Raw genomic sequence first — 13,317 nt, 5'->3', positions numbered from 1 at the left:
GTTCGTGTGACAATAAAGACGGGCTGCCGTCTGAAATCGTTTAAAATACTTGTTTGTTTACTTCGAACTCCATTTAATTTTTCACAGATTAATTGTGTCAATAATTCTATAAAAGGGGAGTTCTAGAATTAAAGCTTAACTTACAATTCTAAAAGTGCCCAGGATTCATCCAAAACAATCCTATAAAACCCTACATCCATTTCCAAGAACCAAATTGTACAAGCAGTGCCTATCCAGTGAAATAGATCCCCGTACAAATCAACTACTTAAAATAAGAATAAATAAAATAAAAAGACACAAAGAAAGAAACAAATGGGGGGGGGGGGGGGGGGGGGGCGACCATGAAACAGTAACTATAAAGATACTGCCTGGGCTCGCCCACCCTGCTGCTGCTGTGTAGCCTCGCCTGCTCTATTGGCATGCACAATGCACAATTGCTCAACTTCGCATCACTGATGACGTCAGTGAGTGATCGTAGTGGGAGAAAAGTAGAGTCATGATGATGTCATAGACATTGTGACATCATCAGTGACATCATTGCTGACCAAAATCATCACAAATCTCACAATGTCAACGAAAAAACGTGACCAAAAACGCAGACAGACAGAGCCCACTTACTCAATGATGATGATGATGATGATGATGATGGGATAGAGGTGACTCACACAAGCTTGTTTGAAGCCCTGGTGTATGCACCTGGTAGTGCACCTGGCTCAATCAATCAGGTTATTAAACCTACAGTTCACAAAACAGCACATCAACTATAAGATGAAATGTTGAGCAGGTTCATCTATTAAAAATGCTAATCCAACCCAATCCCAGTTCAGTTTACACTGAAGAAAAAAAAGTGTTCAGTTCAATCAGCATTATTCAGTGTATACTGTATTATGCCTAATTGAAGTTTGCTTCAGTCAACCAAGTTGGTCCATAACTGTGGGTCAGTTGATTAGTTGTTAGTTGGATGGGTCCACTGGATTTGCTTGTTGAAAAACGTTCCACTAATGCCAAAAGAAGAAGTTTAGAGAATAGCACAGTTGATGGTGGTAAACCAATAATCAACTGTAAACTATTTTCTGAAATGACTAGAAACAAGCAGCATCTTCCTGCAGCTGAGGCCTGTGGCTGCTGAGAGGAAACTATAACAGGAAGACATTTTGTTTCTTAGTTTTAACCACAGCATCAACAGCTACACTCTGTAGCTGTGAAGACAACAACTGGTGCAGCCAGGATGAGCCATCAGGTGATGGTCGCTTGCAGGAACATCATAGATCCAAACAGGCCCGTAGCCAGGGTTTGAGAAATACAGAGGTCGTTTTAGCGCGGCGTAGGGGGCCCAAGGGGCTATGCCCACTCGGTTAGAAAATGTTGTCCATTCTAAAGTAAAATGCTTCAATCTGGTGCACTTTGAGAGCAAAATGAAGAGGCTAGATCTATAAAGAACTACAGACATCATGTTAGATTAATATCGTCTTTACTGTGCTGTTGCTTTAAAATGATACAAAAAATAAATGTCTCCCCGTATAATACAATTTATATTCTGCATACAGGTCACATGGCAGAATACTGCTCAATTAAATACAATGGCCCATCTACACAAACATCACTTACAGGGGAGTTACTTACCCATTCACTTCAATAGAACTGTCCCCAAAGTCTAGCCCCAATGCAAAATTTGAACGTTGTAGTGAGTTATGTCTCTTCCTTCTATAGCAAACAGAGAGGAAGCAAATTGTTGCATTTTTGATCAACTGTCATAATCATGTTAATTTATGAGGGCTTTAAAACATCAATGACAGATGAATAGATCAGGGGGCCAGGGCTATTTTTATTTTTTTTTATTTTTTTGTGTGTGTGTGGGAAAATAGCGAGGTCATGACCTCGGTGTCCTCAATGGTTGCTACGGGCCTGGATCCAAATTAACCACACAGAACACTGAGATGACTTGACTGTGAATCAGTAATAAAGTCACTGTTTACAAAACATTTTTTAAATAATTTTGCATGTCTATTATTTATTAAGCCACATGTAAACAATAAAAGCAAGTAGCCTATACTATGTTATTCATAAAATCTAACATTTTCATTTACAAGTGAAGAGTTCATTTGCAAAAACAGGTAACTCCGTTTGGATTTTTTGTCATTTTATTTTAGATATTGGTGTATTTATACTGTAATTTGTTTATTTTTGGCACTTTTTTATTATCAATCATAACTAAAACATATTCATCTGATAATTTTCACATAAATCACATCAATAATGTTTTCTATGTGCACTCCAGGGAGTATCAAACAGATGTTGTTTGTTCATTTTAAGAATGGCGTTTACCTGTTTTTGCAAATGAACTCTTCAAGTGTAAATAACGATTCATTAGATCTGTGTGTCACTGTGACACTTGATATAAAGAGAAAACTGTGAGAGGAAGCAGAGCTCAGTTAGCAAGAAGAGGTGTTAACCAACACACACACACACACACACACACACACACACACACACACACACACACACACACACACACACACACACACACACACACACACACACACACACACACACACACACACACACACACACACACACACATTTTAACTGGATGAAATGTGTGAAATGCTATAGCTCTAGACTAGCTTGTCCTGCTGAACTCCAGCAGACCATTAATTAAGTATTGTCCGTCTTCCATCCGTCTCAGAAGTCATGCTCGGTGGTGACATCAGCAGTGATGTCATCATCCTCGTCTTCCAAGCCGTCATCAGCCTGGTTGTGTGTGACTGTTGCCATGGAGACGGGCGTGGCATTTCCTGCAGTCAGAGCAGAGTTAAAGGAACATTTACATAATTAGATCCACCACTAATACAGATGTTCCTCTTTTAACCTGGACGTGTTGCTACAGCAGTACTGCAGCACTGCTGTGGCAGTACTGCAGCACTGCTGTGGCAGCATGGCAGTACTGCAGCACTGCTGTGGCAGCGTGGCAGTACTGCAGCACTGCTGTGGCAGCATGGCAGTACTGCAGCACTGCTGTGGCAGCGTGGCAGTACTGCAGCACTGCTGTGGCAGCATGGCAGTACTGCAGCACTGCTGTGGCAGCAGTGAGGGGGGTCTTTTGTAAAGAACAAAGAAAACATTTTCAAAGGAGATATTCACACATCAATCCTCTCTGATGCAGCTGAGTTGGAAAGAATCACTTGAGTCTTGAGGAAGGAAGATCCTGCACACTGCTGTTGCTCAGCATCAACATTTATTGATCATCACACGTTTGGGTCCCCTGGACCCTCGATAAGTGTTTTACAGCATTTCTGCCACAATGATCTTAAATAGACAATGCTCCACCCCCTCCAGCTCTGTGTAATTAGGCATAACTATATGTTGTGGTGTTACACTTGTTCAAGTTTGTCTTGGTCTTTTCAAGGTGATACATGGTCACTGTCAATTATTGAGAGACACTCCCACATAGGAGACTGACTGTCATATGCGTGGCCTTGGCCGCCCTGCAGCTCGCCCGCTGCGCGGCCTCACCCGCAGCTTGGCTGCTGCATGGTGTGATGCTGATAAAGAGCAGTGTGCAGGATCTTCCTTCCTCAGGACCACTGTGGCAGTACCTTTGGAACCCAGCGTTAAGGTGGTCAAACGAAATGAGTAACATCTGTACATGAAGGGACCTGATAGATTCACCTAAATCTTCTGAAATCAAAACCAAAAACGTACTTAAAGATCATCACTAATTAGATCACTAGATAGATAGTCATTTAGTTAGCTAGCTACTGTAGTAATTTATTTCTGGGTTTAGTTAGTTAGCTAGTTAGGCTTACCTCTACGCCTGTCCCAATATAAAGACAGCATTAGGAGAGTTGAGATGAAGTAAGGGCAGAACACCACTAGGTGGCAGATCAGTCTGTCAATCGGCAGGAGGGGAGCTGGAGGAGGGGGCGGAGCTGTGGTCGTGGGGAGAGCTAAGGAAAGAAGCCCACATGTGAACATCTGGATGAGGTGGAAAAAATCCTCAACCAAAGATTGTTAACATACATTCACACCTTTTGTGTAAAACAGTCTGTTTAGTCTAATTTGCAGTTTCAAACATTTCAATACACACGCACGCACGCACGCACGCACGCCACACACACAGATAATAATAAAACCTCACTCGGAACAAATAATATGCAAAATAACAAGATGAGACACCGTAAATGACATCAAAAGACACATTAAACGTAAACGTAACAAAATGTAAAATGGAGGAATTGATAAGCTAATCAAGCTAAGATTGAAGCAATAAGCCCCAAGAGGCCGTGGTTTACAGTGGTTTTACAACAGCTACAGTAAGAGGCGTTCTTAGGCACAACATGAAGCACAGATATACTGATGAGGTCACAGATGTGTGTTTATAGGGTATTTGTTTCAAAGCAATCAGCCAATCATTGGACCGGAACGATCTGTTTTATATTTGTAGTTATAAAAATGTCAGAGTAACCTCCTCACCTCTCACAGCCAGCCAGCTGAGTGGAGACTCTATATGGTCAGAGATGCGACACTTGTAGAGGCCTTCATCAGACATGGAAACATGGTGGATGGTCATCTGTCCTGTAGGCTCGGGCCTGATGAGGACACCATCTTTATAGAAGTCAGCTGGGAGGCTGGAGGGAGGCCAGGTTGTGCAGTTCAGAGTCACATCATCTCCCTCCATCACAGGAAGGAGAGGACTCTCCAGGATCACACCACCATAACCTGAACACATGTAATCCATTTGGACAGCTTCATCAATACTCTTGCTGTTGGAATCTGTAATAGATAGATAGATAGATAGCGGTATATAGATAGATAGATAGATACAGTAGATAGATAGATATTTATAGTATATATATTTTGCCCCGGAAGCAGTTTTCGGGAGTTCACACTCCTGTCAGGTGACCTGGAGGAAGAGGAGACGGGGTGCACCTTCCGTGCCCTGTCATTTTGCCTTCTGTTCTGTATATTGTTCATGTCCTGTCCCGCGCCTATATGATCATTGGTAGTGCCGATCGGTAACATATAGATAGATAGAAAGAAAGAAAGATAGAAAGAAAGAATACAGTTATTTAGTTATCATAATGAGTGAATGCCATATGGTCTTACCAGTGACAGTGATGTTGATTAGGTCACTTTTGTCTCCCTCTCTAGACTCACACCAGTACACTCCACTGTCCATTTGGACTGCGAAACTGATCCAGCAGGAAGAACCTGTTGTTGATTCCCCCCAGCCAGCTCCACACTCAGACGTCTGTCCACTGATCGTTGTCCTCCTCACCGTCCGTCCAGCAGAGCTGTGGTCCTCACAGCTCAGAGACACAGACTCCGCCCAAAAGAACTGAGACCTGCTGGGACTCACAGTCAGAGAGGCTGAGGAGAGACAGCAGGAAGGTCACATTAGTGATGATCCTTTACACTTTGACTAAACTAAATGACCTTAAAGGGGGATTTACCCCCCCAGATTTCTGGCAAAACGGTATTCTACTTGATTTGAAAACTCTGCAGTCAAGATGGCCGCCTATACTCCCTTGTAACCTGGCAGAATTCCTAGCCCATAAACTAACATAACTTGGCCAATAAGTATGTAACGTACAAAATAAAACAAACAGTAATGTCTTTATTTGATGTAGAATGCAGAGGACATAATTACAATTGTTTCGTTAAACTCGCGTTCCAGGAATATTGCTGGTCATATCAAAGATCCGCCCCACACTTCCCCCGGACCACGACCCGCTACAATTTGCATACCGCCCCAACAGGAGCACAGCGGATGCAGTAGCACATGTGCTCCACACCGCCCTGTCCCACCTGGAGGGCAAGGACACCTATGTGAGAATGCTGTTTGTGGACTACAGCTCAGCATTCAACACCATAGTACCCTCCAGGCTGGTAAGCAAACTCAAGGATCTGGGGCTAAACACGGCAATGTGCGACTGGATCCTGGATTTCCTGACAGACCGCCGCCAGGTGGTGAGGGTGGGCAACCTCACCTCCTCCCCACTGACCATCAGCATAGGAGCGCCCCAGGGGTGCGTCTCCAGCCCCTTCTGGTACGACCTCTACACCCACGACTGCGTGCGACTCAAACTTCAAACTCCATTGTGAAGTTTGCAGACACAGCAGTCGTGGGGCTGATCTCGGGGGGCGACAATACGGCCTACAGAGAGGAGGTGAGGGTCCTGGAACAATGGTGCCAGGACAACCACCTCTCTCTGAACGTCTCCAAGACCAAGGAGATCATTGTGGACTACAGGAGAGGGGGGGGCGCACACCCCCCAATCACCATCAACGGCACAGTGGTGGAAAGGGTGGACAGCTTCAAGTACCTGGGAGTCAACATCCACCAGGACCTGACCTGGGCCGGCCACACCGCCACTGTTGTCAAAAAGGCCCAACAGCGAATACACGGACTCAGGCGCCTGAAGAAATTTGGGCTAAGGAAAGAAATCCTTAGGGACTTCTACAGAGGCACCATTGAAAGCCTGCTGACTGGCTGCTTCACCACCTGGTATGGGAACTGTACCACCATGGACCGCAGGGCGCTACAGAGGGTGAGGCGCGCGGCCCAGCACGTAACAGGAGGGGAGTTGCCAGAACTGCATGAACTGTATAACCAGCGGTGCCTCAGGAGGTCCCTGAAGATCATCAAAGACACAAACCATCCCCACAACAGCCTGTTCTCCCTGCTACCCTCAGGGAGGAGATACAGGGTTCCAAAAGCACGCACAAATCGCTTGAGGAACAGTTTCTTCCCGCAGGCCACGAGACTCCTTAACATACACAATAGTGTAGTAGTCGTACCGTACCGTACTGCAGCTGCTACCATTACGTATGCCTAATGTTTAATTGTATGTTTAATAAGGTACATGCTATTTGCACCTGTATGTCAAATACGTCGAATTTAAAATGTTTAAGCACATCTAATGTATGCCTAATGTTTAATTGTATGTTTAACTCATTCACCGCCAATGACGTCTTTGACGTGTTATCAGAAATAGCCCTCCCCGCCAATGACGTGTTTGACGTGTTTTTGTTTTTATTACTGCAGCGCGTATTTCAAACACTTCCCCAGCCTCTGACATAGTATCAGGTCCCTAGCATCTAAGACAACACGTGAACAAACACATACCGCAGCTGTTGTTTTGAAATTGAGCAAGAGGAAAAGCAGAAAACGGGTAAGGAGCTTGCCTTGTGCAGACAGGAGAAACGCCATTGAAACGCCCCTCGCGCACTGCAGGAGCTGGTCGCTTTCCTGTGTGCCAGCCGGAGAAAACGGGAGAAAGTTCCAGAGATGCGTTGGATCATCGGAGGAATGAGGAAATGATCGATCAGTTTGACGGGTAATCCAGAGGGCGGTGAGGAAGTGTTGAATAGCCGAGGGGAAAACGGGAACGATCAAACAGTAGGGAGTATAGGACAGGGAGGCAAGAAGACAAGCCAGAAGCGGCAGTCACAGCAGCCTGCTGTCCTTCTCAAGAGCTATTCAGTTGGTTCATGAAATCGCTGGGCTGCGTGCCCTCCAGTGTTGCTCCTGGCCAATCCCGGCGCCACAGGGCGTGGTTATTGCTTATCCTATGTGGGGTTAGAAATCACGCAACGAAGGGGGATCGTGTGTGTGTGTGTGTGTGTGTGTGTGTGTGTGTCTGTCTGTCTGTCTGTCTGTCTGTCTGTCTGTCTGTCGGTGTGTCTGTCTGTCTGTCTGTCTGTCTGTCTGTGTGTCTGTCTGCACACTCACTCACACTGCTGTATTGTTGAATGTAAAAAAAAAAGCACTTCATGTGTATATATATATATATATATATATTATTATTTTTTCATTTGTGTCATAACGAATAGTATTTACATGTCTGATGTCAATACAGTTCAAAATAAAAGAATTGAGAGCGAGTTCTGCTTGAGAATGTGTATTTTACAGAAATTGCCTTTTCTCCTGTTTGTCATCTCAGAGAGACCTTTTGGGCTAAAACAGGGTGTATATAAATGGATAGAAGTAGAGTACAGAACATGCTAAAAGCTCACTTTTTTTTCCTGGTGAACCCAGAGACATACATCTTCATTTTGAGGTATTGCAAATCACTCTGGTGCTAACAGATAATTTACTGTGGGTCTTGAAAGATGACCAACAATTATGAAAATCTTTGGCCTGTGCTAAATATTGGCAGTCCTAAACTGGCCATGAATGAGTTAATAAGGTACATGCTATTTGCACCTGTATGTCAAATACGTCGAATTTAAAATGTTTAAGCACGTCTAACGTATGCACATGACATGTGCACCCATGTGCAGTGAATATGCCACTGTCTCGGACGTGTCTTATCACTATACTGCCTTATTGCCTATTGCTGCTCATTATTGCTTATTGTTGCCTATTGCTTATTGCCTTGTTGCTTATTGTTGTTGCACGCACATGCCTTGTTATATTTGTACTATGTCGTAAACGGAGTCCACAGCACAAGCATTTCACACGTGATACTTGTACCATGGAGTGACAATAAAAATCTTGAATCTTGAATCTTGAATCTATTGTATTTACTGTGCTACTCTAAACATAATATAACTGGCGTGTGCCTCAGAGAGCCTGTTCGTCCTGGAACCCATTCGCTTTGCGCCAGAACACAATCGATTTGGGGGTGGAAACACGCCAGGATTGGACAACGCCAACACCAGTCCCCAAAACTGTCAAATCAAATCATCGACAGAGATGCTATGACCCGCCTCCCAATCCCCCTTTTGTGTGTGACAGTGTATCAACGTGGCTATATATAAACAACTAACCAACGCTGATGGGTCCGCATGGAAACGGTTTTGGCCGAACTGGTTAAAAGTTATATCAACTTCGTCATTCAGTGGTGTTTTACTGCCATGTAACATAACTAACTAGCTGCTAACATTAGCCACAGTAGGCGATTACCCATGATGCATTGCGCTCTTAAAGGGCTCGCGCTAAAAACTGGTCCATTGGAGTGAATGGAGATGTTGCAACTCTCCTGGCGTGAACTACAGTAATAATCACATGAAAAAAAAAATCACATGAGTGGGAAAGGGGGGAGTACGCCGTGACATCAGGTTGTAGCCTACTGTTTTGGAGGGCAAAAAAAAAGCAGGTTTGAACCCATAGAGGGCACTTATGCTGTTGAAAATGATAAAGATTGTAGAATATTATAAATGTGGTCTCAAATGTGGACATTTTGACCAGAATTCTTCACATAACACCCCAAAAGCCATATTGGTTAAAAGCTGAAAAAAAGTGTTTTGGGGGTAAGTTACACTTTAAGCATTACAGAGTCTGAAACAGAAAACCTGACACACCGTCTGTGTATTATGACCACAAGACTGCGACATTCTCCACAAGGACACAACTATTGAAGCGGCATTTCTTATTTTGATAAGCATTTAAAGAGTTAATGTTTTAAGGCTTAACTTCAGAGAGTAGGCTCCTTGCCAATTCTGGAAACAACCCTGTCCAAATTCCAAAACACACAGCTCTCTATCAGTGTTTCAAACAAAGGGCCCATAACAGTTTGGGACTGTGATGGTGAAGTGTACCGACCTGGTGTTTGTCTGCAGCACAGCACTGTGGTCAGAAGCACTAAAGAGAAATGACACTCAGGTTGGTTTGAGGTTTTGCAGCAGTTAGACAGTTGCACTTGAGAACAGAGAGGATGTAGTGCATCATGGAAACCATTTGTATTGTCTTCATCCATAAGATGGAAGGTTTGACATGTTTGTCTTTCATCAATGTGACTTCACCCAAGTCGGCAAGTTACTGAAAATTAGTACAGTTTAGTTACTTGTCTCAAAAAGTAATTTAATTACTTTACAAATGACTGCATAATGAAAGTAATTACTTACTAGGGACAGTACGTTTTGTGTTACTTTTAAAAGTCTGTTTCAACTGTCTTATTAAAGCACACATTGTGTTGGCCTAGCCTCAGGGTGGCCAACCTTAAAGGTCAAGGTCAAGGTAAACTTTATTATCCCATAGGGAAATTCAGGTGGTCAGAGGTGCAAACATAGAAACATAATAATAAACCATAAATCACATGAAGACATCGAAGGTGCAAAAATAAAACATGTAAAAGCATAAAAACATTAAATGACGAGACCTAGAAATTTCAGTTTTGTGCACTACATGTCTCCACACACACACGCAGCACACACACACACACACACACACACACACAAGATAAAACATGAGGCTACAGTGCACTGTGCATACAGGTAGTTATCATCGCCCTAACATATTAAAAGGAGGGAAAAAGAAACAGAAAACAGGCTATTAGGTTTAACGTTTACTTTTTGTGCTGTCTTGTTCATTTTGCACTCTGATTGCAGATGGAATAAAGGACTTGCTGAACCTCGTGGTTCTAATTTTCCTTTGCAGCATTAAAAGAGCATCAGGCAGAACCAGCATAAAAACAGAACCATCCAGAACCTATAGAATATACAGTATAATATTACAATTAAAAGAGCTGCACACGATGGCTTATTAAGTGGCTTCTGTTGCTTTCTGTTGATTGTATTATAAAGGAATAAATAATAAATAAATGAGTAAAGAAAGAAAGAAAGAGAGAAAACAGATTGTGTCATCACTTTGTGTAATCAGTGTTCCTCCCTTCCCTTCAGAGGAACTAAATTCAATGGAGACAGACAGTGCACATAAGCTTTCTTCCTTTAAAGTTCAACCTTCTCCTGTCTAAGTTTGCAAATTTGTTCAGTTCGACTAATACTAATATTGATAGAAAAAGATTTTTAATTGTATATTAGAGTTGATGTATTTGATCATTAAAAACAAGTTACATGTACATATTTATAGCATATGTGATTCTACTTACAGAGCAGCCATTGAGATCTGAGCCCCATTCTACAGCTTGATGACATGAGACAAACACTTTGAATTTGACCAGTTATACCAAATCAAACCCGCCCTCTTCCTTTGTTTTTCGTGAGTATCTAGTCTGTGTTTTTCTTCTCTTCAGCAGCTTGAAGGAAACAGCTTCGTTTCTTTGCACTGTGGTGAGTGAAGTGATCAAACCACAGTGCTAGAATACAATGACAGAGAACACAGAAGGAAGAAAGGCCAGCTGCTGGTGGCACCTACATTTCCCCAGGGGGATTATTAAAATGATATCTTATCTTATCTTATAAAAGCCATAAGGAGCTGATAAAGCATTTTCCCTGAAAATGAATGAGAGAAAGAAACAAAAGCAAAGACTGAACGGACAGCAGAATCTAAATGACAGTAGAGTATATATATATATATATATATAATGATAGAGTTGAGCAGTGCTGCAGAGAGGAGGCAAGTGATGGATCCTGGTTCAGTGAGGCGTCTGGACTGGAGACACTAACATACCTCCTAATGGCCACTAGGGGGCAGATAGACTAACAAAGCCCAGCCATTGAAGGGATGATTCCTTTGCCATCAGTGAAAGATGCTCCACTGCTGGTGTTGCGTCTGATGGCTGCGTCCAAGCAAAGAATTAGCCAGAGTCAATTCTCCATGGTGGCTGAAGCACACCTCCCACAAACATGTCCCCTTAACTAAAATGACGGAATTAGTCTGTTTCCAATGACTCCCAAAACGACATATGAGCAAAACGGTGCGTGCAGGTGATACGCCTCGCATCGGTTCATTTGAAAAGGCCACGTCGGTTATGCTTAAAGTGTTGGGTATCTTTAGGCAACTAAAACAACTTGGTTAAGGTTAGACAAGTAAAACACCTTGGTTAAGGTTAGACAAGTAAAACAACTTGGTTAAGGTTAGGCAACTAAAACAACTTGGTTAAGGTTAAGCAACTAAAACAGCCCCCCCCCCCCCCCCCCCCCCCCACCAACCTGCCCATCCGTGCTTTGAGCTGGAGTGGCAGAGCCGAATAAGCCTATGCCCACAGAAAACATACATGAAACAAAAACCAACCAACCAACTGAAAAAAGGAAGAAAAATTTAGAAAAGAGACAGAGAAGATTAAACCAGAAAAAAGGAGGGGGAAAGAAGGAAGTGTGTGTGTGTGTGGGAAGGGGGGGGGGGGGGCTCAGCCAGGGCCGGTTCCAGAACAAGATGACTATGGGTGCATCCCAGATAGGAAGGGGTGCAGATGCCCGGCCGAAGCAGCTCTTATGTAGAGCTGCTGACATGTTATTTTACTAAAAATAATGCATTTGACCATCATTTCAAGTAGAATGATACCACCCAAGCAAGAATATTTCAAGTGTTTCAAGTGCTTTACTGAAATATTTGGACCATATAATGATAATACAATTATCTCAACCTTAAAAGGTTACATATAGGTGCCAAAAAGCCATAAAATCACATCAAAGAACAAAGAAAAACAACAACTATAATTCAAGTTTAACACGTTCACTGCCAATGACGTGTTAATACGTCAAAAAATGATTTTTTTTTTTTACCGTGGGATGTGCATCTAACCCTTTTACATCTCTTATATAAATATTGGAGCCACCGAACGTGTACAATCCATTCCACCGACCCACTAAGTGGCGACAGTGCTCTCACTAGAAAAAGCAGAGCCAAAACTGCAGGGGAACGCGCGATGAAACCATTCTCATACTGTAGAATGGATTGGCGAAAACGCTTTCGCTTTCGCGCTGATTGCTGGCGGTGAGGGATTGCAAATTTGCATAATAGATTACGGGTGGAACACACTTTGAAACACGCAGCATAAATAAGACCAGAATCGCAAAAGCTTCATCAAAGCTCTCAACCGAAACTCCAAGAAACGAGCAGCCCCATCCAGACTTGCCCAGCGGCCGCCAGCAGACAGGCACAGCAGCAGCAGCAACAGAAACGAGCTTGTGACACGCCCGCTGCAGCCAAGAAGAACACACACGGAGGGAGGAGTTTGAAGGAGAGGGATGTTTCCTGCAGTTATGGAGGAAATGACTGTTCAAAACTATTGTTTAGATGTCTGACGTCTTACTGATGCCAAAAATGAATGGTTAAAGTGACTGTTCTATCGAATTTCACAAAAAGCTATTTATCTCAGCTTAAATTTTCAGACGCTGAAACCATGCTGTATTCAAGTGCTAATGCCTACATAACTACTAACTCTACAAACTAACTCTTTTAGACAGAGAAAGCACACATTCTATTAGTTATTTTTAGATATTTTGTGTTCACAAAATCTTAGCAGAAAAGAATCCTCAGGTCTTGAAAGATGAGCCAGAATCCTCAAAAAACCCCTCTGGCAGAAGCTACCTACAGTAAAAAAAAAAAAAAACTGCTGGCAGTGAATGTGTTAAACAGTAAGTGTGCAGCTGTAGCATTTATTTAATTTTTTTTTTTTTTTTACTTTT

At 42.9% G+C, this 13,317-nt stretch overlaps 1 protein-coding gene across 1 annotated transcript; it reads right to left on the bottom strand.

The window, feature by feature from the left end:
* Window positions 1–2,664: 2,664 nt before the first annotated feature.
* LOC310779509 (uncharacterized protein) lies at window positions 2,665–11,534 on the bottom strand (the record flags this gene model as incomplete). Its single annotated transcript, XM_083640039.1, has 6 exons — window positions 2,665–2,795; window positions 3,807–3,947; window positions 4,474–4,719; window positions 5,107–5,370; window positions 9,551–9,574; window positions 11,522–11,534. 6 exons carry the CDS (start codon window positions 11,532–11,534, stop codon window positions 2,683–2,685), a joined length of 801 nt encoding a protein of 266 aa, XP_083496165.1. The 3' UTR covers window positions 2,665–2,682.
* Window positions 11,535–13,317: the final 1,783 nt, after the last annotated feature.

The sequence above is a fragment of the Poromitra crassiceps genome (genome assembly GCF_964638095.1).
Source record: "Poromitra crassiceps genome assembly, chromosome: 7".
In the NCBI taxonomy this organism is placed as follows: domain Eukaryota; kingdom Metazoa; phylum Chordata; class Actinopteri; order Beryciformes; family Melamphaidae; genus Poromitra; species Poromitra crassiceps.
This window is presented reverse-complemented; position numbering and strand designations above follow the sequence as displayed.